The sequence below is a fragment of the Podarcis filfolensis genome, assembly GCF_964270895.1.
Source record: "Podarcis filfolensis genome assembly, chromosome: 10".
NCBI classification, from domain to species: Eukaryota; Metazoa; Chordata; class Lepidosauria; order Squamata; family Lacertidae; genus Podarcis; species Podarcis filfolensis.
Window position 1 is genome coordinate 74,752,897 of NC_139612.1, and position 26,905 is coordinate 74,779,801.

At 47.2% G+C, this 26,905-nt stretch overlaps 2 protein-coding genes across 9 annotated transcripts in view; one reads left to right on the top strand and one right to left on the bottom strand.

Moving 5' to 3' along the window:
* The first annotated feature begins 126 nt into the window (after positions 1 to 126).
* Positions 127 to 26,905, top strand: part of LOC310742874 (uncharacterized protein) — a 168,255-nt gene continuing 141,476 nt past the window's right edge. Inside the window, exons 1-5 of one of the 8 annotated variants that reach the window (XM_083572604.1) lie at positions 2,906 to 3,080; positions 4,128 to 4,558; positions 10,872 to 10,953; positions 11,399 to 11,481; positions 12,020 to 12,146. In XM_083572604.1, coding sequence (XP_083428730.1) covers positions 3,050 to 3,080; positions 4,128 to 4,558; positions 10,872 to 10,953; positions 11,399 to 11,481; positions 12,020 to 12,146 — 754 coding nt within the window. In that variant the 5' untranslated portion in view covers positions 2,906 to 3,049. Of the gene's footprint in view, positions 1,055 to 2,893; positions 3,081 to 4,127; positions 4,559 to 10,871; positions 10,954 to 11,398; positions 11,482 to 12,019; positions 12,147 to 25,607; positions 26,085 to 26,905 lie in introns of those variants that run through there. The other 7 variants (XM_083572608.1, XM_083572607.1, XM_083572601.1 and 4 more) reach the window with 7 other exon arrangements.
* The window catches only part of LOC310743095 (uncharacterized protein), a 135,363-nt gene continuing 122,880 nt past the window's right edge, over positions 14,423 to 26,905 (bottom strand). The window contains exon 2 of the mRNA XM_083573198.1: positions 14,423 to 14,602. The gene's annotated coding sequence lies outside the window, so the exon portion shown is untranslated. The remainder of the gene's footprint in view (positions 14,603 to 26,905) is intronic.

Below are 26,905 nucleotides of genomic sequence, written 5' to 3' on the forward strand. Positions count from 1 at the left end.
ATAATAATAATAATAATAATAATTATTATTATTATTATTATTATTATTATTATTTCGAGTTGGATTAGGGCCCCAAAACAGACTTTGGACATGCCTGGGTTAGAGCAAGGGAAAATGGGAAGGTGACCAGAGAAAAGAAGGAGTAAAGTGGACTTTGAAGCTTTAGATCGTCTCTATTGATTGTGACCAAAGTTCAGTGTCCCTGCAAGCGAAGAAAGACGCAGCCTGGGAAAAGGTGTGCAACTGTCTTTTAAATATTCACAATCTGGGACACCCCCTTTCCAAGCGGCAGTGGGGGGGGGGGAGGCTACAAGGAGGTCAGGAAGGTCAAGGTGTGTCTCATTCCATGAGGATTGGAGAATTTACATATTCCAGACACAGTTGACACAAGGCCAATATCGACACTGGAAATGGGTTTTTCCTGGGGTTCATTGATAGGGGGGGTCCCCTCAGGCAGCACACCTGGGCAAACAGTACAACATTTGAAGACAATTGGCTGATTAGACCCATCGATTGAAAGAAGATCATGGAGGATATTAGGTTTCCCAAAATACATGGGAGAACACACAGCACACAAGTTCCAAAAGCAAGAAGGGTACGTTTACGAACGATTTTATATAAAGTTTCATTGAAAAACACAAGCTTTCCTTTGTGAAACAGCTCAGATAGAATGTTTCCACTTTCCCAGGGAAAGTGGAGGAGGAGGAGGACCGGGACAAGTTGCTCCTCCTGTTTCTGCGCCAAGGAGGGGGAAGCTCAGCCCCCGGCCAGGAGGGTCCCCCAAATAAAGCATCTCTGGGTGTTTTGCGCACGACGCACGTGGCTCCTCCGGGGCTTCTGCTCTCCAGAGGGAGAGAAGAGGGAGAGCTGGGTGCGCTCGGCTTGCCAAGGGTTAAACAGAAACGAGCTGGATTCCTAGAGAGGGCAGGAAAGAAAGCCGGGGAGGGCAGGTCCTCCAGAGCAAAAGCCCCTCCCCCAGACTTTTCCTGCAAGAAAAGGGGGTGCTTCTGTCTCTCTCTGCAAATGCTGCCCCGGTGGCGCCTGCTGGGATCCGGTGAGTCTCCTCTCTCTCCCAGAGGATGCACTGGGGGTCCCAGGGCTGCAGGGGAGCGTGCGTGTGGGGAGCCTGTTCAGCTCCTGCAGCGGGGGACCCCCATGTCAGGGCGCGAAGAGTCCTGCCGGGGAGGAGGAGGGCGGCAACTCTGCTCTTCCTTTGCATGGATGCACAACTGGCTCCTTTGAGAGGCGAGAGCCATGGGTTGCTGCTGCTGCTGCTGAGTCCTTTAGTCGTGTCCGACTCTTCGTGACCCCCTGGACCAGAGCACGCCAGGCCCTCCTGTCTCGAGGTTTATGGAAGAAGGTGATGTCCAAGTCCGCCTACTCTGTAAGAGTAAAATGCCTCTGGGAATGGAGAGAATCCGTTATGGCATTGAATTCATACGGTTTCCCAAAGACTAGTCCTCTTCCAGCGCTGTCAAGTCCAAAAGGGTACATTTTGACACTTCTAGTTATAATGTAACACGTTTAACGCAATCGAAAGCAGAGTGGATACAGTTAATGGACTTCCCCCGTCGTCTGCGCAGTTGGAGGGCGCTCAGTCAACCGCGCAAGGGCTGAGCTGAGGGTTTAGCAACGATCCCCTGCCAGTTGCTGACTTTGCACAGTAGGGGTCGCTCTTCGGTAATACCCGATTGGCTAGCTGTCAGATTTTAAAGCTCCCTATTGGTTGACCTCAGGTGATTCACAAAATGCGGATTTTGTTCATGAAACAGTAATATGCCCTTTTAATTGATACACATTGAGTTTATATTTCAGCAGTTGATTACTGCCAACGTACAAGATTATGGCTATGGTGGACTGTAGTGCTTATGCGACTGTGAACGAAGGCGGTTGGGCTCCCGGGTTTTAGGGAGGGAGGGGAAAACTGTTTCCGTGTAGTGCCCCCCCTTCATTTTCCGTAACAGATGCTTTAGTCGAGATTCCTGCATTGCAGGAGGTTGGACTAGATGACCCTTGGGGTCCCTTCCAACTCTATGATTCCTGACTCCCAAGCTGAAATAAAGCAAGAAAGCCCCGAATTAATTGGGAGCCAAATACTTGAAAGCATATATATATGCATGTATTTTATAAAATGGCAGGAATGCAGGAATCTCAATTAAAGCATCCATGTCAGAAGGCCAAACTCTGCTTAAAAACTTACAAGGAAGGAGAGGAGGAGAAAACAAGCTTGTTTGTAGCCTCATGAATCAGAAGGATGGGGATGTGGTCCGTGGGCTTTTCTTTATAAGACTGGGCAAGTTCTCTGTCACTTCTCGGCTTTTGATGTCGTTGAGTCGTTTAATCGTGTCCGCCTCTTCGTGACCCCCTGGACCAGAGCACGCCAGGCACTCCTGTCTTCCACTGCCTCCCTCATGCTGGTAGCTTCGAGAACACTGTCCCACCATCTGGTCCTCTGCCGTCCCCTTCTCTTTGTGCCCTCCATCTTTCCCAGCATCAGGGTCTTTTCCAGGGAGTCTTCTCTTCTCAGGAGGTGGCCAAAGTCTTGGAGCCTCAGCTTCAGGATCTGTCCTTCCAGTGAGCACTCAGGGCTGATTTCCTTCAGAATGGAGAGGTTTGATCTTCTTGCAGTCCATGGGACTCTCCAGAGTCTCCTCCAGCACCAGAATTCAAAAGCATCCATTCTTCGGCAATCAGCCTTCTTTGTGGTCCAGCTCTCACTTCCATACATCACTACATATTAAAACTGAGGATTTTATCCGCATTCCATCGCCAGACCTGAAGCAAGATCTAAACGGATTAGCAGACAGGGATCATGGGGGGGGGGGGGAATCCAGTGTAACGAGGGCTATAATGGTATAATTGTAGAGCTATACTGGGAAAAGGAGGTTAGGGTTAAAAGGAGCAGAGCTGGCTTCCTAGAAGGGACAGGATGTAAGGGGGGGGCAGGTCCTCCATAGGAAAAGCACCTTCCTTCAAGAGTTAAAGGGATCTGAGCTGCCTTCCTGGAGAGGCCCGCCAATAAAGGGGGGGCTGTTGCCTTTCTCTGAAAATGTTGCCTCCGTGGCCCCTCCTGGGACCCGGTGAGTCCCCTCTCCCTTGACCCATAGGGCCCCATTGGGAGAAGGGGGTCCCAGGGCTGCAGGGGGGCGTGCATGGGGCGGGGGCTGCTCAGCTCCTGCAAGGAGGGGGAACGACGATCCCAAAATCAAGGAGCAGAGGGTCCTGGCGAGAGGGGCGAGGGCGCAGGAGAGCGGCAGCTCTGCGCTTCCTTTGCCCCTTTGGGGAGGGTCTTTGGATCGGGGGGGGGAAGGCATGCTAACCCCAACCCCCAAATTCAGATTTACATTTATTAACTGAAGTTGTAGCCAGATGTAAAACGGAGAGCTTGGCCTCAGTGAGAAAGGCTGGAAGATTTAGGACACAGAAAAGAAAATGGCTCCATCTCACCGTGTGGAATTAAACCCACCGATTCGAGATGGCTTTGAAAGAGGACGAGGCCAGTTGGTGGAGCGGGAGGAGAGGGCGAGGGGGGGTCCTGTGCTCTGTCTCCCCGTCGGAGGCTGCAAGGCTTCAAAGTCCCAGTTGCTGCAGGTGGAGAAAGTGGCTCTTGCGCCCCAGTCCTGCTGGTGGGCTTCCCATGAGGGGCCCCTGGTTGGCCCCTGTGGGAAGAGGAGGCTGGACTCAAGAGGGGCCCCTTTGGCCTGATCCTGCAGGGCTCCTCTTCTCTTCTGGTGCTGAGCTCCTCCAGATGCAAGTGGGCCCTCCACTCTCCTTCCGTCAGAGGCAAAGCTTTCCCCACCCCCACCCACCCATGAAGCAGACAGGGCTGCTATCCAGACTCCTGGCTGACACTGGCGTGTCCATTCAGACACGCAGCCCCTCCAATGTTCAGAGGATATTTTGAGGCCCACAACTTCTACTTAATTTGATAATGTGAAAAGAAGTATGTATATGTGATGTATAAAGAAGTCATATGCTTAAACACAGCTGGTTACGTTGTGGGTGGTATTGTTAGTTGGATTTACGTAACTATAGGTTTGATAGTGTTTTGTAGAATTTCCTAGCACCTCTAATTTATATGGTCAGAACTTGTCAGATCATCAAGGATTCCTTCATCTCTCTTGCAGGCTTCCTGAGAGCACAGATGCATGAGCAAGACTCAGCTGGGCCTGAAGCAGGAAGACATGATGACATCAGAACTGGGAGCAGTGGGGGATTCTGGGAAAACTCTGTGCAGAAGATCCTGGGTGAGGAGGACACCCTTCGCTCAGAGGCGCAGAGCCGGCAGTTCAGGTGGTTCTGCTCCCAGGAGACCAAAGGACTCCGAGAAGTTTGCAGCCGACTCTACCACTTTTGCCATGAGTGGCTGAAGCCAGAAAAGCACACGAAAGCTGAGATGCTGGACCTGGTGATCTTGGAGCAGTTCCTGGCTGTCCTTCCGCCGGAGATGGAGAGTTGGGTTAGGGAATGTGGAGCTGAGACCAGTTCCCAGGCAGTGGCCCTGGCCGAAGGTTTCCTCCTGAGTCAGGCAGAGGAGAAGAAGCAGGCAGAGCAGCAGGTGAGAGAGACTTTCCTCTGGATACTCCCAAGGGGCTCCAAACAGGAAGGAGAACATCCCCAAAAGCTCTACTAATGGTTCATCCTTGTTTTGGAAAGCAGCCATTGAATGTTATCAGATTGCCCTTCAGTTTTTGCCTCTGTCATTCCTTTTCCTTTTTTTTTTTTTTTAAAAATATTTTTATTTTTCCATATAAACACAATACAACAAACATAAACATACAAAAACAAAAACAAAACAAAAAACATGTATCATTTCATATCCTAATTTCATATCCTATCTTCCCCGACTTCCTCATGCCTCCCCTTTCTGTATTCCAAATTCTTATCGATTGTTCAGCAAATCTTCCCTTATTTTAATTTAAATTTAGACTATTCTTCCTTATTTTCCTTGTCTTAACCATTGCTAATAGTAACCATTTACTTTCCAGTCCAACATCATTCTAACTTTCATTAACTTTGTGATATTTCTTTAAATAGTCCTTGAATTTTTTCCATTCTTCTTGCGCTGCTTCTCTTCCCTGGTTTCGGATTCTGCTCGTCATTTCTGCCAAGCCCATATAGTCTATCACCTTCATCTGCCATTCTTCCAGTGTGGGTAGTTCTTGCGTCTTCCAGTACTTCGCAATGAGTATTCTAGCTGCTGTTGTAGCATACATAAAGAAAGTTATATCCGTCTTTAACACCCCTTGGCCGACAATACCCAAGAGAAAGGCCTCTGGTTTCTTGGGGAAAGTATATTTAAATACCTTTTTAAGTTCATTATAGATCATTTCCCAGAATGCCTTAATCTTCGGGCAGGTCCACCAAAGATGAAAAAATGTACCTTCAGTTTCTTTACATTTCCAACATTTGTTGTCAGGCACATGGTAAATCTTTGCAAGCTTGACTGGGGTTATGTACCACCTATATATCATTTTCATAATGTTTTCTCTTAAGGCATTACATGCCGTAAATTTTATCCCGGTGGTCCACAACTTTTCCCAATCAGCAAACAAAATATTATGACCAATGTCCTGAGCCCATTTAATCATGACCGATTTAACCGTTTCATCTTGTGTATTCCATTTCAGCAGCAAATTATACATTTTGGACAAATTCTTAGTACTGGGTTCTAACAGTTCTGTCTCCAATTTTGATTTTTCCACCTGGAAGCCAATTTTACTGTCCAGTTTAAACGCTTCATTAATTTGATGGTAGTGGAACCAGTCTCTCACCTTCCCTTTTAATTTCTCAAAACTCTGCAATCTCAATTTGTCCCCTTCCTTTTCCAAAATTTCCCAGTATCTTGGCCACTTGGACTCCATATTTAACTTTTTAACTGCCTTAGCTTCCATTGGCGACAGCCACCTTGGAGTTTTATTTTCCAGCAAGTCTTTATATCTGTCCCAGACATTTAGTAGTGCTTTTCTGACAATATGATTTTTAAAACTTTTATGTGCTTTAACCTTGTCATACCACAAATATGCATGCCACCCAAAAATGTTATTAAAACCTTCCAAATCCAAAATGTCTGTGTTTTCAAGAAGTAGCCATTCTTTCAGCCAGCAGAAAGCTGCCGCTTCATAGTAAAGTTTAAAGTCTGGCAGGGCAAACCCCCCTCTTTCCTTTGAATCCGTTAGTATCTTAAATTTAATTCTGGGCTTTTTGCCCTGCCAGACAAATTTAGATATGTCTTTTTGCCACCTCTTGAAACAATCCATTTTATCAATTATTTGCAATGCTTGGAACAAAAACAACATTCTTGGCAATACATTCATCTTTATAGCTGCAATACGGCCTAACAAGGAAAGCTTCAAGTTGGACCAAATCTCCAAATCTTTTTTCACTTCTCTCCAAGTTTTTTCATAATTATCTTTAAACAAATTCACATTTTTAGCTGTCATATTTATACCCAAATTTTTCACTTTTTTAACCACAGTCAACCCTGTCTCATTCTGGAACCTTTCCTTTTCTATCTGTGTCAAATTTTTCTCCAAAACCTTTGTCTTAGACTTATTCAATTTAAATCCTGCCATTTGACCAAACTCTTGAATTATTTCCAAAACTCTTTTCGTGCTAGCTTCTGGCTCTTGCAATGTAAGTACTAAGTCATCTGCAAATGCTCTCAGTTTATATTGTTTAGCTCCGACCTGAATCCCTTTAACCAACTGGTCCCTCCTAATCATATTAAGCAAAACCTCCAGGACCGATATAAAAAGTAATGGGGAGATAGGGCACCCCTGGCGTGTCCCTTTTTCAATCTTGAACTCTTCTGTAACCACATTATTTACAATTAGTTTGGCTTTCTGTTCAGAGTATATTGCACCTATACCATTTTCAAACCCTTGGCCTACCCCCATCCCCCGGAGGTTCTTCAACATAAAACTCCAAGAAATGTTGTCAAAGGCTTTCTCGGCATCCACAAATATCAAAACAGCTTTAGTGTTTATGTTCACTTCCAGCTTTTCCAAAATGTCAATTATATTCCTTACATTGTTCGACAAGTGCCTTTTTGGGAGAAAGCCCGCTTGGTCCCCGTGAATCTCCTCCATCAAAACTCTCTTCAGTCTTTTTGCCAAAATATCAGCAAAGATTTTGTAATCCACATTCAATAACGAGATGGGTCGGTAGTTTTTAAGTTGGGTCTTTTCAGTCTCTGTCTTTGGTATAAGTGTAATGTAGGCCTCTCTCCACGTATCGGGTGCCCTTTTCCCCTCCATAATCTCATTGCAGACTTCCTTCAAAGGTTGTATCAACCCTTCCTTCAAAACTTTATAGTATTTGGAAGTCAGTCCATCCGGTCCAGGGGATTTGCCCAGCGTCATGCCTTGAATGGCATCTTCTATTTCTTGTGCTGATATCTCCTGGTTCAATATTATCTTACTTTCATGCGAAACCTTTTTCAGCCCATTTTCCTCGAGGAACTGTTGTATGTCCATTTCTTTTTGCGGCCCTTGTGTGTAAAGTTGTCTAAAGTAGTTCTGAAAACAATTCCTAATTTCCGCTGGGTTGCTTATGTTTTTTCCTTCCACTTCTATATTTGTTACCGTGTTGAGTTTTTGTCTCTTCTTTATTTGCCAAGCCAGTAACTTGCCACATTTATCAGCAGATTCAAAAGTCTTTTGTCTCATTTGTTTAATTCTCCACTCTAATTCTTGATTCATCAGTTCCATATATTGTGTTTGATGAAATTTAATTTCTCTTAGAATCTCTTGGGATTTTGGCTTCGATCTTAATTGTTTTTCCCCTTCTTTTATCTTTTCCAAAATTCTCTCCTTTTTCTCATTTTGCTTTCTCTTCTTTAAAGTATTTTGCTGAATCAAAAACCCTCTCATCACGGCTTTGCTTGCGTCCCATACTATTCTTTTTTCTACTTCAGACCTTAAGTTGATTTCAAAATAGTCTTTCAAGGTTTTTTGGGCCTTCTTGCTGATCTCCTCGTCTCTAAATAAGGTGTCATTCATTCTCCATCTGAAGGAACCAGTTGTTGTTTGCCTCATCACCATCTTTACAGCATTATGGTCGGAGAAAGTTTTTGGGCAGATTTCTACTTTTTTTATATTCGGAGCCATACTGCTAGTCACCCAGATTTGGTCAATCCTTGTCCATGTCATTTTGGCTTCAGAAAAGAAGGTTCCCTCTCTTTCTAATGGGTGTTTTGTTCTCCAAATATCAATCAAATCCATATTGTCAGTCATTTCAAAAAAAGTCTTTGGTAGTCTTCCATCTTTTGTTATTACCTGTCTTTGTGCCTTGTCCATATTTGTTGAAACCACTCCATTCATATCTCCCATCAAAATTAAGTTGTAATCCATATGGTCCATCAAAATTTCATGCAACTTCTTAAAAAATTCAGCTTTCCCTTCGTTTGGTGCATAGATTCCCACTATCAAATACTTCTCTCCTTGAGATTGAATTTCAATTGCCAAATATCTTCCTTGATCATCTTTAAAAATTTGTTTCGGTTGCAATTTTTCTTTTGCATAGATCACCACTCCTCTCTTTTTTACTCTGTCTGAAGATATAAATTCCTGTCCCAGTCTTTTATTTATTAATAATTTTCTGTGTGCTCTTGTCACGTGGGTCTCTTGTAGGCAAATCAAGTCCAATTGGTCTTTCTTTAAGGCATGAAATATATTTTTTCTCTTCCTGGGAATATTTAAGCCATTACAATTCCAGGTTAGAAGTTGCAGAGCCATGATGGGATTATTTACTCCTTCCTCCTACAGCTCCCTGTTTTTGTTCCTCGTCTGTCGGTGGTACCGTGTTCGTGTCCAGTGATGGATGCCCTTGTCCTGGAAATGTCTCTTTCTGTAGGTCTTCTTCGTGTTCTCCCAAGAACTTGTCTTTATCACTTACAGTCTTTATTCTTCTCTTCTTTCCCTTATATTTAAAAGACAAGCCTTGGGGAAATTCCCACCTGAATGGTATGTAGTTCTTCTTCAGCAGTGTCACCAGGTCTTTATAATGTCCTCTTGCGTCCAAGATACTCTTAGGGATGTCTTTAAAGATCTCAATAAAAGAGTCTTCAATTCGAAGGGCTGTTTGGTAGTGCAGGTTCAATATTTTATCTCGCTCCTCCTTTGATCTTAAGGTAATAAGACAATCTCTGGGTCGATTTCTCTTCTGTCTTATTCCCAATCTAAATGCACTTTCTATCTTAAAATCTTCTTTCTTCAGCTCCTGCTTCCAAAAATCAGAAAATTCTTTTGTCAAATCATCCACCAAGTTCTCTCCTTCCTTTTCCGGCACAAGTCTGATCCTCAGGTTCCTCTCCTTGCGTTGCATATCCTGCATAGAGAGTGCCAGTTCATATTCATCCAATTTCTTGTAAACTGGTGGAAATTTTTCCTCCGCAGCAGTTGCAATTTCCTTAGCTTCCTCGGCTATCTTTCGTGTTATAGATGAATCTTCCAATAATTTCCCAATTGCTTCTGCATTTGAGTTCACTTTATTCCCTAGGTCAGTTATACTTTTAGTATTTAGGTCAATTTTCCCAGAGATTTCTTCAATTTTTTTATTTGTTTCAGCAACTTGTACTTTAGTTTCAGCAACTTGCAATTTAGTCTCCGCACCTTGCTTTTTTAGTTCCTCCAAAGAGTCATTTATCTTCTCCAATACCTTAGCAAATGATTCTTCTGTAGACATTGCTTTCGCTTTTGGCTTTGCAGCCACTATAGTTCCAGAGGCTCCTGTTACAGAAGCCCTTCTTTGCATGTAAGTGTCAATTTTGTATTGTCTGCCAGATCTCAAGGTTGTTTCTTGTAACTCCCCTTTCTCTTTACCATCTGCCATAACAAAGTCTTTTAGTCAAGGTCATTCCCAGACTTTGAAACTCACAAACAAAGTTCTCAAATTTTAAACTCCACTTGTTGCTGAAACAATTTGTAGGTCCTCTAGGGGGCGTAGAGTCAGTTCTATGCTTCTCAAAGTAATCCCACACTCTTCAAAAAAGAAGGAATAAAGGTTTCCTAGTCCCTTTCAATTTTTCTTTCCTTTTTCAAGGGGATCCCAGTCAATAGTGTCCTGTAAGTAACTTTATAATACCACAGAAACAGTGTTTCAAATTGGAAGTAAGCAAAGTCAATTTGAGATATTTTTTAGCTTCTTATAGCAACAGTCCTTAGCCGGTTCCTTTTCTCCGGCAGTCCGATCCCAGGTTAAAGAGCAGCGATACTTAATCCAATTCTTTTAAATTGGCAGGGAAACACTTTTAAAATCTTCTTCCCCCCCCTCCTGCCTTCGGGGGGGGGAGTTCTTTGCTTTGGTGGTGGATTTCTTAAATCCCGCAAGTTTCCTCTCAAGCAGTTACAGCTAGAGTGCCTTTCGCTTTGATCTTGCTACAGAACGGAAAGCAGACTTCCTTTTTAGTGCTTGTCCGTCTCGGTGCCCAATTTCTTTACTTTTAGTGTCCAATTATATTTTAGCGGTCAATCCTACTCACGGATAGTTGTTCTTTTAATCCAATTTCCCGGGAAGAAGTCAGCGCTCTCCGCTAATGGCGACGCGGCTTCGCTTCGCAGGCTGGGTGAAAACGACTCTCAGCACCGCTCCAAGACCCCTCCGCTCCTCCGGAGCCTTTAAAAAGGCTATTTCGCAGCGTCGGGGGGGCGCAAAGGTGCCCGCCGAGTCTCCAGTTCACAGGCAACGCGCCTGTGATTTTTAGGGGTCCCCGCTTCGCCGTAGCTGACAGGACCCGAACCCACGAAGCAGATCTCTCCCGGAGCTCCGGTTGAGATCCGCCATTAAGCGCCGGCGCTAACCGGAAGTCCCTGTCATTCCTTTTCCAACCCTTCTTCATATTTTCTGTTTTGAATCTGTTGCTGTTTCAGAGGCAGGATCTGTTTGCAGAAATGGGCCCAGATTCCTCTGAGACCGAAAGAATTCCATTGGACACCAGAGAGAGGCTGCTGGGTAAGGAAGGAGTCAGTTCTCCGTTTGGTCCCTTTCTGTGGATATCAAAACAAATCCATGGGTTCTTTTCATCTTTGGGGGAGGACACTTGGAGCCAAGAGCCCCAAGGAGATGTGTACCTTTTACACATCTAAATTATGAAATGGGTACAAATGTCCAAATGCACTTAAAACAAAACAAAATTTTTTTTCCCTTCCAGTAGCACCTTAAAGACCAACTAAGTTAGTTCTTGGTATGAGCTTTCGTGTGCATGCACACTTCTTCAACAAATGCACTTAGTGTGGGATGTAACATAAGCAGTCAAACTCAGTCGTGTGAATTAGGAAGGATAATATTTAATCAATATATCCTCTCCTGCTACCCACAACATTCTCACACTCAGAAGGTGAGACTTTTTGGAGAGCAGCTGCACTCCTGGCTTCCCACTTACCTCTGTCCCTTGCAGGTGACCAGATGATGCCAGCAAGACCTCCTCATCCATCTGTTCCTGGTGGTGAAGGAGAAGCAACGGCTGTGGAAGCAGCTCAGGTAGAGGGAGGGAGCCCTGTGGGGAAGGGGGCTGAGGGGTGGGGCAGTCAGAGTGCCTCTGGCCCCCAAGGAATCTCTCTCCTCCTCTTGGCTGCCCTTAGCAAGGGCTGGAAATGACATTTGAGAAGGTTCAATTGCTGAGAATGAGGACAGCCACCTTGCCTTAACTCGCCTTCTGAATGTCACTAGTCTGATTTACCAGTCATTATAAATTTATTTCCAGATTGATCGATGGATGCTGAAACAGGCTTCTGAGCGGTTGACAAACCATACAGAACAGTGGCCAGGAGGACCTACCCAGACCCATCCATTTCACAATGGCACTTTCCCCCCTCCAAGTGCTTCTCCCCCCCAGGGCCCCCTTGCACCCCTTGAAGTGGGCTTGAGGGCAACAGAAGGGCACACAGGGAGTGGAGAGTGAGAATCCTTCCATCTGGAAAATGGGTTATGTTGTGCAATGTGGAGTTCCACCCATTTACACTAAGATTAATGTCCATTATTAAAATACTGAGAGGAGAACTTTCTCTTTCTCTTTTAGGGTCCAGTGTGCTTTGAAGATGTTGCTGTTCATTTTACATATGAGGAGTGGGCGTTGCTGGATCCTGACCAGAGAGCTCTGCATAAGGAAGTCATGGAGGAGAATCGCGGGATTGTGGCCTCTCTCAGTAAGGCTCCCTGCTGGATCATAATGTGTGTTTTGAGATTCCATACATATCTCAGTGAAGAACCTCCCAGATTTTGATGGAGTGCAACAGAACCATTTAGAGCACCTGGGATTCTTATCTGGGATATACCGTATTTTTCGCTCCATAGGACGCACCTGACCATAGGACGCACCTGACCATAGGGCGCACTCCTGATTTAATTCCTGAGTGGGCTCCACATATTTTCCCACTGCCTGTTCAAAGTTTCCCACTGCCTGTTCCAAATTTCTAGTCGAAGTCGCCATCCAGTTCACCTTTTCATGTAATTGTTCCAGTAGGGCATTTGTTTTATAAAAAGCACACAACAAGGCTTCTGAATACATTGTCCTGCAAGGTCAGATGCCTATTCCCACGATTGTAATCTATAACAGCTGCCGGCTCCCTGGAGTTGGTTACAGTTTCACAGTCTCCCTCTAGGGGGAAAAACTTCTATTTGTTCTTGCAACAGAGTTTCCCTTTTTAAAATACTTTGTCAATATTTATTCCTTTCAAATGCGAAAAGGAACAATGGAATCACTATGTTTCTCTTCTTTTAGCTATCTGTCAAAAACACTTATTTCTGGTCAATGAACTTCAAACGTCAGTCCTGACACCCCCGCTCCAGTATCAGGGCGGAGGAAAGTTACTTCAGTTTAAACTCACTTTAAACAGTCTAAAAATAATCCTCCCCCTTCTCCTGCTGTCAAAGGGGGGTTCCACAATTATAAATGATGAAATCCAGTCCTTTAAAGCTGATTTTCTTAGCTCTAGCTTAAGTTGTCTTTGCTTTATTTTGTTTACAAAAGAACGGAAGGCTGACTTCCTGTTTAGACCTTCCCGTTCCGTACCAAATTAAAATAGGTATTTAAGATCCAATTCTTTTCTGCTCGCTAGTCCTTATTTGATGTCCAATTGTTCTAAATCTAAGTACTCACGGGTGCTTATTTTAAAGTCCAAATTGTCCCAGGAAAAAGGCAGCGCTCTCCGGCAACAGCTATGCGGCTTCGCTCCACGGAAATAGCTGTTGACTCTCAGCACCGCGCCACTTCCCCCTCTTCACTTCGGAGCCCGTTAGTGGGTTCCTTAGAGAGTTGGGGGGGCGCTAAAGGTGCCCGCTGAGTCCCATGGTCACAGGCTTCATCCGCCTGTGATTTTTGAAAGGGTCCCCGCTTCGCCGTAGCGGAGAAGACCCGTTTCCCGCGGAGCTATTCCCTCCAGTTCAGAGGGAGTCCGCCATTGCTGGTGGCGCCACCCCGGAAGTTCAGGGCGCACCTAGTTTTTAGAGGAGGAAAATACAGAAAAAAATATTCTGAATCAAATGTTGCACTAAACTATTTAAAGCAGCAAAGCGGGTGGCTCCTGTCCGCTTTGCTGCTTTAAAGCGAGCCTCAGAGGAGGGTAGGAAGGGGAACCATGGCTTATCTAAGTCCAGTTAATAATGCTGAGCCTGACTTATGGCCATTGAGACTGGCCGTCTCAGTGGAAATCTGGGGAGGCTGAGGTGGACTTTCCAGTGGTCAAAGTGTGGTTGTGTCTTCCTGCCCGGCATCTATTTCCTGCCGTCTTTACCCCCTGCACCCCCGCACCCTGCTTCGAGGGAAGGAAGCGGAGCCATGGATCCTCTGCTCGCAACTGCAGTGGATTCCCTCCACTTTGAAGCAGGAAAGTGGGAGAGGAGCTGCTTACACGAGTGTAAGCTGCTCCCCTCCCACTTTCCTGCTTCAAAGGGAGCCCAGGAGGAGGGAATCCGCTGCAGCCGCCAGTGGCGTAGCGTGGGGGGTGCAGGGGGGGCCGGCCGCACCGGGCGCAACATCTGGGGCTAGGGCAAATCAATGGGTTAGGGGGCGCAAATCCACAGGTTGGGGGCGCAAATTACTTGCCTTGCCCCGGGTGCTCACAACCCACGCTACGCCACTGGCAGCCGCAAGCAGTGGAGGATCCATGGTCCCTTTCCTTCCCTCCTCCGTAGTTGCTTTGAAGCAGGAAAGTGGGAGAGGAGCTGCTTACACGAGTGTAAGCTGCTCCCCTCCCACATTGCCGCTTCAAAGGGAGCCTGGGAGGAGGGAATCTGCTGCAGCTTCCCCCACCTCCCGCAGAAGCCGCACACTCTTTAAAGGGGCTGCGCGGCTTCTCCTGGCTTTTCTGAGAGGTGGGGGGATTCCCCCACCTCGTAGAAAAGCCCGCAGGAGCCACGCAGCCTTTAAAGAGCACGCCGCTCTTGGGGGCTTTTCCCCGAGGAGGGAGAAGGGACTATGCGGCCAGTCAGTCTCTTCTCCCTCCTGGGGAAAAGCCCGCAAGAGCGTACGAAGCTTGTGTGCGGCTCTTGGGGGCTTTTCCTGCCTGCCTCCCCCCTGCATTCGCTCCATAGGACGCACACACATTTTCCCTTGCTTTTTAGGAGGGAAAAAGTGGGTCCTATGGTGCGAAAAATACGGTAACTCATCTTGAACGGAGAACTATTGACTGTTTTGTCTGTAAATATTCTTGCTCCATTTATGCCATTTTAAACTCTGATCAGGCTGATCTGAACTACCCAGGCCTTTTAAAATGTAGGCTTCAGAGTAGCTTCTCTCAGGTCCTTTGTTATTGCTCCTGTTGGTGTTAAGTTGTCCAAAGAGACGACTGAGATGGAACAGATTCCATGATTGGGCCAAACAAAATCCAACTCTGTTGTAAATAATAATACAGTGGTACCTCCATTTACGAACTTAATTTGTTGCAGAGGTCCGTTCTTAACCCAAAACCATTCTTAACCTGAGGCGTGCTTTCGCTAATGGGGCCTCCCGCTGCCGCCACACCGGCGGCGTGTGACTTCCGCTTACCTCTCAGGGCAAAGTTCGCTACCCGGAACACCTACTTCCGGGTTAGCGGATCTCGTTACCCGAAGTGTTCGTAAGGAGGACGGTACGTAACCCGAGGTTCCACTGTAATAACACTTCGAATGGTGCTCAGAAATGGATCGTGAGCCAGTGAATATTTTTTAGGACTGGCGTTATACATTCTTGGTGGCCGCTCCCAGTCACCAGTCTAGCTGCCGCATTCTGGATTAGTTGTCGTTTCCGAGTTATCTTCAAAGGTAGCCCCACACAGAGTGCAAAAGGTAAAAGTAAAGGACCCCTGGACAGTTAAGTCCAGTCAAAGGCGACTATGGGGTGTGGCGCCATCTCGCTTCAGGCCAAGGGAGCTGGCATTTGTCCACCAAGCAGGAAATAACAAGAACTTGCACCACTCTGGCAAGTCAGGGAAGGTCTCAGCCGGCGTACCAGATGGAGCTGGCAGACAGCTGCCCTGGGCACAGAATTGACCTGTGCCTCCATGGAAAGCTGTGAGTCCAAAATGATCCCTAGGCTGCACACCTGGATCTTTAGGGACATAGCTACCCCATTCAGGAACAGGAAGCCCCCCCTGCCTGCCTCCTGTCCCCCCAAAAGTGGTCTTCAGTCTTGTTGGGATTTAAGCTCCATCCACCGTCCATCCTCCAACCACCTCCAGACAACCACACAGGGCATTCACCACTCTCATTGGTTCTGATATAAAGGAGAGGTAGGGCTGGGTATCACCCAGCCCAACCTTCCAGATGATCTCTCCCAGTGGCTTCATATAGATATTACAAAGCATGGGGGAGAGGACAAAGCCCTGAGGCACCCCACAAGTGAGAGCCCAGGGGTCTGAACACTCATCCCCCAACACCACTTTCTGGACATGGCCCAGGAGAAGGAGGGGAACCACTGCATAACCGGGACCCCAGCTCCCAGCTCTTCTAGACGGTCCAGAAGGATGTCATGGTTGGTGATATCAAAGGCTGCTGAGAGATCCAGCAGAAGTAGGAAACAGCTTTCACCTTTGTCCCTAGCCTGCCGGAGATCATCAACCAGAGCGACCAAGGCAGTTTCAGTCCCATGACGAGTCTAATTTCAGTCTCTTTTATGAGCCAGGATGGGCAAGGATCAAAGAGGCAGGTGGTTAGTTTCACTTGCCCAAGCATCCTGTCCACATCCTCGAAGGTAACAGATTGGAATTGGTCCCATGCAACTTGACTAGACAGGACCCTAGCATTCTCCTTCTCCAGCTCTGGTGCCATGGTGGAGTCTACCTCTTTCCAAAACTGAGCAACTTTATCTGCAAAAACCCGCAAAATGATGGCAGGAGGTCTTGGGGTCCTCACCAGGCCCCAATGGCAAAGGTGGTTCCATTGTATTGTGAACCACCTGAAAGAATCTCCTGGTGCTGTTTTCTGCAGAGGCTATAGAGGCGGTGAATAAAGTCCTCGCCATCGCTATCACCACTTGGTAGGCTCAGTGCTGAGCTCTAACCAGTGTCCAGCCCAATTCAGAATGAGTTTTCCACCACTAGCTCTCTAGCCATCTCAGCAATTGTTTCATTGCCCTGAGCTCCCGGGAAACTACGGGGCCATCTGGGCTCCATGCAATAGGAGAGGAAGATCTCCCTTCAGTTCTTCCTCTATCACAAGCATTCATTAGCGTTGTTCAATAATTTGAGGGTTCATTTTTTCCTGTGGGTCTAATCCATTTCTCTCTGTACTGCAGGTGGTGATAAACTGGGAAGTAAGAACAAAGGAGACCAGGACAAAATTCACACAGTGGAGAAGCCATATAAATATTTGGAGTGTGGAGAGCGTTTCAGACAGAGATTGCATTCCACTTTCCATCAAATAAATCCCATGAGGAAGAAACCATATCAGTGTTCAGAATGTGGAAAGAACTTCAAGTGGAAAGATAGTCTCATTTCCCATCAAAGAATTCACAGTGGGGAGAAACTATATCAGTGCTTGGAATGTGGAAAGAACTTCATTCGCACCTCCCATCTCACTGCCCATCAAAGAACTCACAGTGGGGAGAAACCCTACCAGTGCTTGCAATGCGGAAAGAGTTTCAGCCAAAGGGCCAATCTAACCTGCCATGAAAGAATTCATACAGGGGAGAAACCCTACCAGTGCTTGGAATGTGGAAGGAGCTTCAATCAGAGAGCCAATCTCACTTCCCATCAAAGAATGCATACTGGGGAGAAACCATATCAGTGCTTGGAATGTGGAAAGAGCTTCATTAAGAGGGCCAATCTCTATTCCCATCAAAGAACTCACAGCGATCAGAAACCATATCAGTGTTTAGAATGTGGAAAAAGATTCCGTAAAAACTTCCATCTCATGACCCATCAAAGAATTCATACAGGGGAGAAAACATATCAGTGTTTAGAGTGTAGAAGGAGCTTCAGAAAGAGCTCCAATCTCACCGCCCATCAAATAATCCATACAGGGGAGAAACCACATCAGTGCATAGAATGTGGAAAGAGCTTCTGTAAGAGGTCCAATCTTATGGCCCATCAAAGAATCCACACTGGGGAGAAACCATATCAGTGTTTGAAATGTGGAAAGAGCTTCACTTGGAAGAAAAGTCTCACTTCCCATCAAGGAATTCACAGTGAGAAGAAAATATATCAGTGCTTGAAATGTGGAAAGAGCTTTAACAGAAGCCAAGCCTTCCATCAACACCAGAGAATTCACCATGGAGAGGAACACCATCAATGCCAAGAGTGTGGAAAGAGCTTCAGTCGGAAGGAAAGCTTCATGGCTCATAAAAGAATTCATTCAGTGGAGAAGCCATATCAGTGCTTGGAATGTAGAAAGAGATTCAGTGAGAATGTCCATCTTACAGATCATCAGATGATTCATAAAGGGGAGAAACCATATCAGTGCTCAGAATGTACAAAGAGCTTCAGAAAGAGCTCTAATCTCAAGGCCCATCATAGAATTCACACAGGGGAGAAACCCTATCAGTGCCGGGAATGTGGAAAGAGCTTCACCCGGAAGGAAAGTCTCACTTCGCATCAAAGAACTCACAGTGGGGAGAAACCTTATCAGTGCTTGGAATGTGGAAAGGGGTACAGTAAGAGGGCAAGTCTCACTTCCCATCAAAGAATCCATACTGGGGAGAAATCACACGGGTCCTTGGAATGTGGAAAGAGCTTCAGTCACAACGCCCATCTCATGGGCCATCAAACAACTCACAGCAGGGGGGAACCATAGTAATAACTGTGTACAAATTTAATTTTAGGATGATTTAATGAGGAGGATGAGGATTACAGTAGTAGTAGTATTAGTAGTAGTAGTAGTAGTAGTAGTAGTAGTAGTAGTGATCTTATTTGTACCCTGCCCATCTGATTGGGTTGCCACAGCCATTCTGGGAAGCTTCCAACATACAGTCATACCTCGGGTTGAAGTTGCTTCAGGTTGAACGTTTTTGGGTTGCGCTCTGCGTTACTTCCGGGATTTGCCGCTCGCACATGCACAGACATTCAAAATGACGTCATGCACAGAAGTGGTGGATCACTACCCGCGCACGTGCAGACGTGGGTTGCGTTCGCTTCAGGATCCCGTTCACATCCAGAGGTACCACTGTATATAAAAACATAAAACATTAAAAAGCTTCCATTTACAGGTCTCCCTTCAGATGTATACGGAAAGTGATAGAGTTTTTTTAATTTCCTTGACATCTGATGGGAGGGCGTTCAACAGGGTGGGCGCTAATACTGAGAAGGCCCTCTGCCTGGTTCCCTATAACCTCACTTCTCGCAGGCACGGAACTAACTGCAAGAAGACCCTTGGAGCTGGACCTCAGTGTCTGGGCTGAACGATGTGGGTGGAGAAGCCTCTTCAGGTGTACTCAGTGAGGCCATTTAGGCTTGTGCTTGGAAATGTACTGGGAACCAGTGAAGATCCTTTAAGACCAGTACTATGTGGTCCCGATGGCTGATCCCAGTCCCCAGTCTAGCTGCCGCATTCCGGATTAGTTGTAGTTTCCAGATCACCTTCAAAGGTAGCCCCCACGTAGAGCGCATTGCAGTAGTCCAAGTGGGAGATAACCAGAGCATGCACCACTCTAGTGCTACAGTCTGCGGGCAGGGAGGGTCTCAGCCCACATAACAGATGGAGCTGGCAGACAGCTGCCCTGGACACAGAATAGGCCTGTGCCTCCATGGACAGCTGTGAATCTGTCCTTCAAAAACAGTGGTCTTTTACTTTGGCAACCTAGCAAAAAGGTTGGCCTTGTTTCTCAAGACCATGGAGTGCACACTCACTGCCCAATATTTCTTTTTTGACATTGGTTTCTGATTTGTTTATCATGCCAACATTGGAGTGTCAGGCTGGTGGGAACTGAGTCACAGAGGTTTCCTGGCCACTGGCATTACCATGGATTTGGCTGAGACTGAATGCAGCTGCCTCCTTAAGACATTGAGTATGGTCATGGAATCATGCAACTGTAGAGTTGAAGGGGACTCTGAGGCTGATCTAGTCCAACTGCCTGCAATGCAGGAGTCTCAACTAAAGGGTCCATGACAGAAGCAGGACAAGCTCCAACTCCTGGCAAGGGAAGAAGCAGTTAAAGGGGCCCAGACTTGATGCTATCAAGAGGAATGTTCATGGCAATTGATGTAAATGTAATATTTAGAGTTATATTAACTTTTTCCATAAAGGAAAGACTTTGGGGCTATTTGCAGCCACAGTTCACGCATTCTCACCTGTGTCACATATCAAAGAAACTGTAGCTCTTTCTATATTCGGATGCCCTTCATATTGAAAAACTGTCACGGAGGATGCAATGAAATGTGAGAGGTGTTTCTGGGCCCAATTAGTATTAGTGTTGAAAGCCCTGACTCAATTGGGACCATAGTAATTGGAAAATATTTATTTGTTTGTTTCATAGAATGGTAGAGTTGGAAAGGACACTAGAGGTCCTCTAGTCTGACCCCCTGCAATGCAGGCATCTCAGTTGAAGCATCCCTGGCAGACGGCCTCCAACCTCTGCTTAAAAACCTCCAAGGAAGAAGAGTCCACCACTGTCCAAGGGAGTCCGTTCCACTGTCGAACAGCTCCTCCCCTCAGAAAGTTCTCATCCAGTATTTTCCTCCCTCTTCCTGGGCCACAGCCTTCCACAGGAAGGAGTGGTGGGAAGACCACCTGTGCCCCAAGGCTCTCCAGCTTCCTGCCCAGAGTCTCCTGGTCCCTTGCTATATGTTGAAGGTTGTGTGTGGCCGTCTTGGTTGTACCCACAGGAAAACAAAGGAAGGGGTAGTGGCCAGTGGGCTTTCTATAAGACTTGGCAACTTCTCTGTCACATCTTGAATCTTTGCACCTGGAAGACAGGACACCTCCAGGGACATCCTGTTAGCTCTGCACTCTGCTGCGTGTGTCCCCCTCAGCACCACCACCACGAGTCTCTTCCTTCTCTGCGGAGGGGCAGGAATTGTTCTCTACACAACCTCCCCCAACTCCCTGGGTGTGTTCTGAGGTCTGCAACTGCTGCACTTGTTCCTCTGGCCCACAATCAGCACAACTTGCACAACGATCTCTGTGGCTTTCGTACGCATTGCTTAATTTCCTACACGAACACTGACATATAACTGAACATGTGGGGAGAGGGGGATTTCGTATTTGCCACGTTCAGTAGCTCAGACAAGTAGGCAATATACCTCCTGGCTAGCCAATGAGGGTGCAGGGCTCCTACTGCAGCAGGGACTGTTCTTAAAGGCAAAATTTGAAAGGTTTGCATTTTTTTGCATTTCTGTGTTAAAACCACAACTCCCCAAAAATCGCAAGTCCCCACCACAGCCTCTTAACTAAGGCCAAGACAATGACCATTGACACAGGCACCATAAACACACAAAACAGCAAAGAAGCTCAGAAAAGAAAACTGAAGCAATAGGTGGTTACCATGTATGGTACTGTTTCCTCCGACTATCCAGTATAGAATCAAATAATCTCCAAAATTCAACGGTTTGACCTATTTTCTTGGTTCCAATGTCTAATGACTCCTCTGGAAGAGGGGAAACCAGGGCTCCCCCTGCCTCCATAATCCCTGAGACACACAGTCACGTACACAGCACCCCTACCTTGAGGGAAACAATGGACACCCCCCCCCCCGCTGATGGGTTTGCCGAGGTCCGGTGTTCCCAAAGCCCATCCTCAGGAAGGCTGGAGGGCAAGGATATGCATAGATAGTTTTATTGTTCTTTGGGTGGCGGGTACTTAAGGTGGAAAGCATAATGCTGGTGGTCAACAAAAGAGGTTGAAAGACCGTCTCAAGGCAATTTTTTAAAAATGTAGTATAAACACCAACAATTGGGAAACACTTGCCTGCTAGCGCTCCAACTGGAGAACAGCCTTTACCTAAGGTGTCATGGGCTTTGAAGAAGCACGAAATTCCAGATGAAAGGGAGAAAGAGCTATGAGGAAGGCATATTCGGCAAATTCTCACCGTGGTCAACTCCTGCCAGGAAACCTGTGTCTCCACTGTGGAAGGACGTGTGGATCCAGAATTGGCCTCCACAGTCACTTACGGACTCATTGTTAAAACTGTGTTAATGGAAGACAATCTTACTCGGCTATGAGGGATCGCCAAAGAAGAAGAGCTCCAAATTGCTTGACTGGAAGTTCCTTCTTTTACTGACAGCATACACCCGCGGTCAATTACACCCTGAGGAGTTGGACTCTCACCCCGGAATTTTTTCCTTATAATCTGTAATAGAAATGTGTGATGAGTTTTTGGCTTTTAACGACAGTTTCATTGAAAAGTTTGGATTGTGATTTTGGTCACAATCATGAGAATAAGGTTTAAACCTAAAACCAAACAAACCCAAAACAATATTAACAGCAGCAGCAACCTAGCCACTAACCCCCGCCCCCCTGCTCCGTTCTGTTCGGTCCCTGCGCCCACCGTCTGCGCCCCCGGGACTCGCCATCTTTCACTCGGTCCAGCCCGTTGCTGAGCCAGCTCAGCTGGGGACCCTTAGCACCCCCATCGTCTTCCCCTTCCCACCCGAGGGGGGCCTGTCCCTCCCGCTGACTCCCCTTCTTCTTCCTCTTCTTTTTGGGGAGACGCGGCGGAGGAATCTGTTTCGTGGCCGGGAAACAAAGCTGTTCTGCTTCTGGCCAAGGGAAGGAAGGACGCGCACCGCCAGCCAGGAGGGTCCAACGGTAAAAGGCGATCCCTGCCTCGCTGGGGGTTGGACTAGATGGCCGCGGGGGGTTCCTCCCAACTCTGCAATGCTGTGGCAACAGCTCTGGGTCTCCGCTCGGCGCACGCGGCGCCTGCGAGCTCCTGTTTTGAGAGGGAGGGGTGGTGCGCCCGGCTTGCCAAGGGTTTAATGCACGGAGCCACCAAGAGGACAGGGAAAAGGGGGGGACCTCCTTGGCAAAAGCCCCTCCCTCCCTGCCGGGGTGGGGGCGACGATCGACCCTCTGCATCTGCTGCCTCGTGGCGCCTCCGGGGACCCGGTGAGTCTCCCGTCCCCCTCTCCCGACAGACCCCATTGGGAGAAGGGGGTACCAGGGCTTCAGGGGGTGCATGGAGGGCTGCTCTGCTCATGTGGGGGGGGGACAACGATCCCCCAAGTCAAGGAGTGGAGGGTCCTGCCAGGGAGGGGCGAGCTCGCAGGAGGGCGGCAGCTCTGCGCTTCCTTTGCTCCGATGAGCGGCGGGCTGCTTTAGGGGGAGGATCTTTGGGTCAAGGGAGGGAGGAACGCATGGGAATAAACCCATCTCAGACTCACATTTATTAACTGAGGTTGTTGTTGTTGTTGAGTCGTTTAGTCGTGTCTGACTCTTCGTGACCCCCTGGACCAGAGCACGCCAGGCACGCCTGTCTTCCACTGCCTCCCTCATGCTGGTAGCTTCAAGAACACTGTCCCACCATCTTGTCCTCTGTCCTCCCCTTCTCCTTGTGCCCTCAATCTTTCCCAGCATCAGGGTCTTTTCCAGGGAGTCTTCTCTTCTCCTGAGGTGGCCAAAATCTTGGAGCCTCAGCTTCAGGATCTGTCCTTCCAGTGAGCACTCAGGGCTGATTTCCTTCAGAATGGATCGGTTTGATCTTCTTGCAGTCCATGGGACTCTCAAGAGTCTCCTCCAGCACCATAATTCAAAAGCATCAATTCTTCGGTGATCAGCCTTCTTGATGGTCCAGCTCTCACTTCCATACATCACTACTGGGAAAACCATAGCTTTAAGTATACGGACCTTTGTTGGTAAGGTGATGTCTCTGCTTTTTAAGATGCTGTCTAGGTTTATTATCGCTTTTCTCCCAAGAAGCAGGTGTCTTTTAATTTCGTGGCTGCTCTCACCATCTGCAGTGATCATGGAGCCCAAGAAAGTAAAATCTCTCACTGCCTCCATTTCTTCCCCTTCTGTTTGCCAGGAGGTGATGGGACCAGTGGCCATGATCTTCGTTTTTTGATGTCGAGCTTCAAACCATATTTTGCGCTCTCCTTTTTCACCCTCGTTAAAAGGTTCGTTAATTCCTCCTCACTTTCTGCTATCAAGGTTGTGTCATCTGCATATCTGAGGTTGTTGATATTTCTTCCAGCAATCTTAATTCCGGCTTGGGATTCATCCAGCCCAGCCTTTCGCATGATGAATTCTGCATATAAGTTAAATAAGCAGGAAGACAATATACAGCCTTGTCAAAATCCTTTCCCAATTTTGAACCAATCAGTTGTTCCATATCCAGTTCTAACTGTAGCTTCTTGTCCCACAAAGAGATTTCTCAGGAGACAGATGAGGTGATCAGGCACTCCCATTTATTTAAGAACTTGCCATAGTTTGCTGTGGTCGACACAGTCAAAGGATGTTGTGTGGTCTCCATAATCCAGCGCATGTTTGCAATTTGGTCTCTGGTTCCTCTGCCCCTTCGAAATCCAGCTTGCACTTCTGGGAGTTCTTGGTCCACATACTGCTTGAGCCTACCTTGTAGAAGGTTGTAGCCGCCCAGAAACATTCGGACATGAAATGTCCCCTAAAACCTAAAACCTCAGCTATGCAAGAAAGGAAGACGTGACTGTTGGAAGGTGGAGGGCAGAGAAGATAGAGCACTTCTTCATGCAGCGCAGAGTTAAACTTGTGGAACTCCCTCCCACAAAAGGCAGGGAGGCCACCAGCTGAGATGGCTTGAAGAGAGGACCAGACAAGTCTGCAAAGGAGAAGGAGGAGAGGGCGATGGGGGGCTCCCCGCTGGCTGTTCTCTGCCTCTCCAGTCGGAGGCGGAGAAAAGAAAGCATTTCTTAATGCAGTGCCAATTGAGCTCATGCAGGAAGCAAGAATGGCCCCTGTAAGACTAAAACTCCCATAGTTACATAAATCTTTATTCTTTATTTAAAGAAAACCTGTCTGAGATTCCAGCTTATTAAATATCCCCTCACAAAGGTCCCCCGCAGGACACACTGGGCTAAAAGTTTAAGGGGAAAGGAAAAGAAACCTTCAAGTAAAGGGTTGTTCAGTGAGGTTGGGGCAATTTATCTAAGTGAGGGAAGGTGGTGAGAGGAAAAAGGTGTTGGTGCGCCCGTCGCCGCAAGGTGCAGTTCTGTGGGGAGGAAATCCCCCCAGCTTAGGAACTGCTGAAAGGATGTTCTTTCTTGGACCAGCCCACACCCCAAACTCTGAGGGTGGTGCTGAAACGACCAAGAGGGACTTGTCTGCCATCTGGAACACCCAAGAGGATCTGTAGGGAAAGAGGCGGCTTTCCAGATCTTTGGGGGCTGAGGTGAAGCCCTCATGGGAGTATCATCTCATCTGATGCAGAGCATGGAGTACAATGGCCACTCCTCTCTGTGGCTGGCAAAGTGGACAGAGCTGGGCATGGACACTCCTAGTCACTACCTGAACCCAAGCAAGCATGTTGGATCTAAGAGAACCCCAAGCATCCATGACTAGGGGAGGGGGGTTAAGCTATGTTACATCATCATCATCATCATCATCATCATCATCATCAGTTACCCAGACTTCACCCTAAGTTCCCTGGGCAGATGACAACATTAAAACAAAGTATTAAAAGCAGTTTAAAACAATATACCATAACAAAAATACTATCATATTTGCTTGTTTTCGAGCATTGTCTTTTGACCCCAACCAGGTGTACTTTGGTCTCACCCACTTGGCCCTCAGGGGGTTGGCCAGTCAAGTATCTGGCCCTCAGAACAGAGAAAAAGGGACCCTCCCCCACCAGTAGAGCATCTGGAGAATGTTGGAGATTTCAATGGCTAGAAACTGAGTCAGAAGCAGGGAATAAATGTGCCCTGAAGTGGGGGCAGATGGGAGAGCCACACTTGAGGACCTCTTGGTTAGGATGCCCACTATAACCCAGTGCTCAAATAATGCTCAGTACAAATGACTCACTTGTCAATCACAGTTCTCTCTTCATTCCTTGACCGCAAACTCTGAAAGGCAGGAGCAACCAGGCTGATTCAGAAAGCCCAGCAGTTCCCTCCACCTCTTGCAGTGTAACAATCCCTCTAGGAGGGATTGAGGCTTAGTTCTTTTCCTCTTCTTCTTTTCCTTAACAAAAATATAACATTTCCTTCTCCTGAAGGTGTGTGTGTTTTGTGACACAACAATGTATTGGTTTTGCAGGATTTCCTAGCACCTCTTAATCTGGACAGAGAGAACTTGGCAGAAGATCAAGGGGTTCCTTCATCTCTCTTGGAGGCTTCCTGAGAGCACAGATGGAGGAGCAAGACTTATCTGGGCCTGAATCAGGAAGAGGCCATGCCATCAAAACAGGGAGCAGTGGAGGATTCTGGGGAAACTCTGTGCAGAAGATCCTGGGTGAGGAGGACACTCTCCACTCAGATGTGAAGAGCCAGCAGTTCAGGCAGTTCTGCTACCAGGAGGCCAAAGGACCTCGAGAGGTTTGCAGCCAACTCTACCATCTTTGCCACGAGTGGCTGAAGCCAGAAAGGCACACGAAAGCCAAGATGCTGGACCTGGTTATCTTGGAGCAGTTCCTGGCTGTCCTTCCACCGGAGATGGAGAACTGGGTGAGGGAATGCGGAGCAGAGACCAGTTCCCAGGCGGTGGCCCTGGCAGAAGGTTTCCTCCTGAGTCAGGCAGAGGAGAGAAAGCAGGCAGAGCAGCAGGTGAGAGAGACTTTCCTCTGGTTCAGAACATGAGGGATAGCACCCCAAAATTCTGTACTAATATACAGTGGCGTAGCGTGGGGGGTGCAGGGGGGGCCGGCCGCACCGGGCGCAAAATCTGGGGTTAGGGCAAATCCACGGGTTAGGGGGCGCAAATCCATGGGTTAGGGGGCGCAAATCCACGGGTTAGGGGGCGAAAATTACTTGCCATGCCCCGGGTGCTGACAACCCACGCTACGCCACTGCTAATATACCCCCTCTTTTAAAAAACTTCCAAGGAATGATATTGAATACCCTTCAAGCTTTTTCCTCTGTCATTACTAAACTTTCTCTGCCTTTACTGTTTCTCTTTCAGGGAAAATATCTGTTACAGGAAAGAGGCCCGGATTCCTCTGAGACAGAGAGGACTCCATTGGACACAAGAGACTGGGCGCCGGGTAAGGAAGAATAAGATTTTTCTGTTTGGTCACATTCTGTGAATCTTGAAACTAATTTGTGAGTTCTTTTAATCTTTTTTGGAAAGACATGTGGGGCCCAGAGCCCCAAGGAGGGGGGATGTATTTTTACACAACTATAATATGAAATGGGTGCAAAGGTCAACATGCCTTTGGTAAGTTAGACTTGCGAAGGGCCAACTGTAGTTAGAGAGACACTGCTGAACCTCTAAGATAAGCATTCACTCCTGGCTTCCCACTTACCTCTGTCTCCTGCAGGTGACCAGGTGATGCCAGCAAGACCTCCTCCTGCATCTTTTCATGGTGGTGAAGGAGAAGTGATGGGTGCAGAAACAGATCAGGTAGAGGGAAGGAGCATTGTGGGGA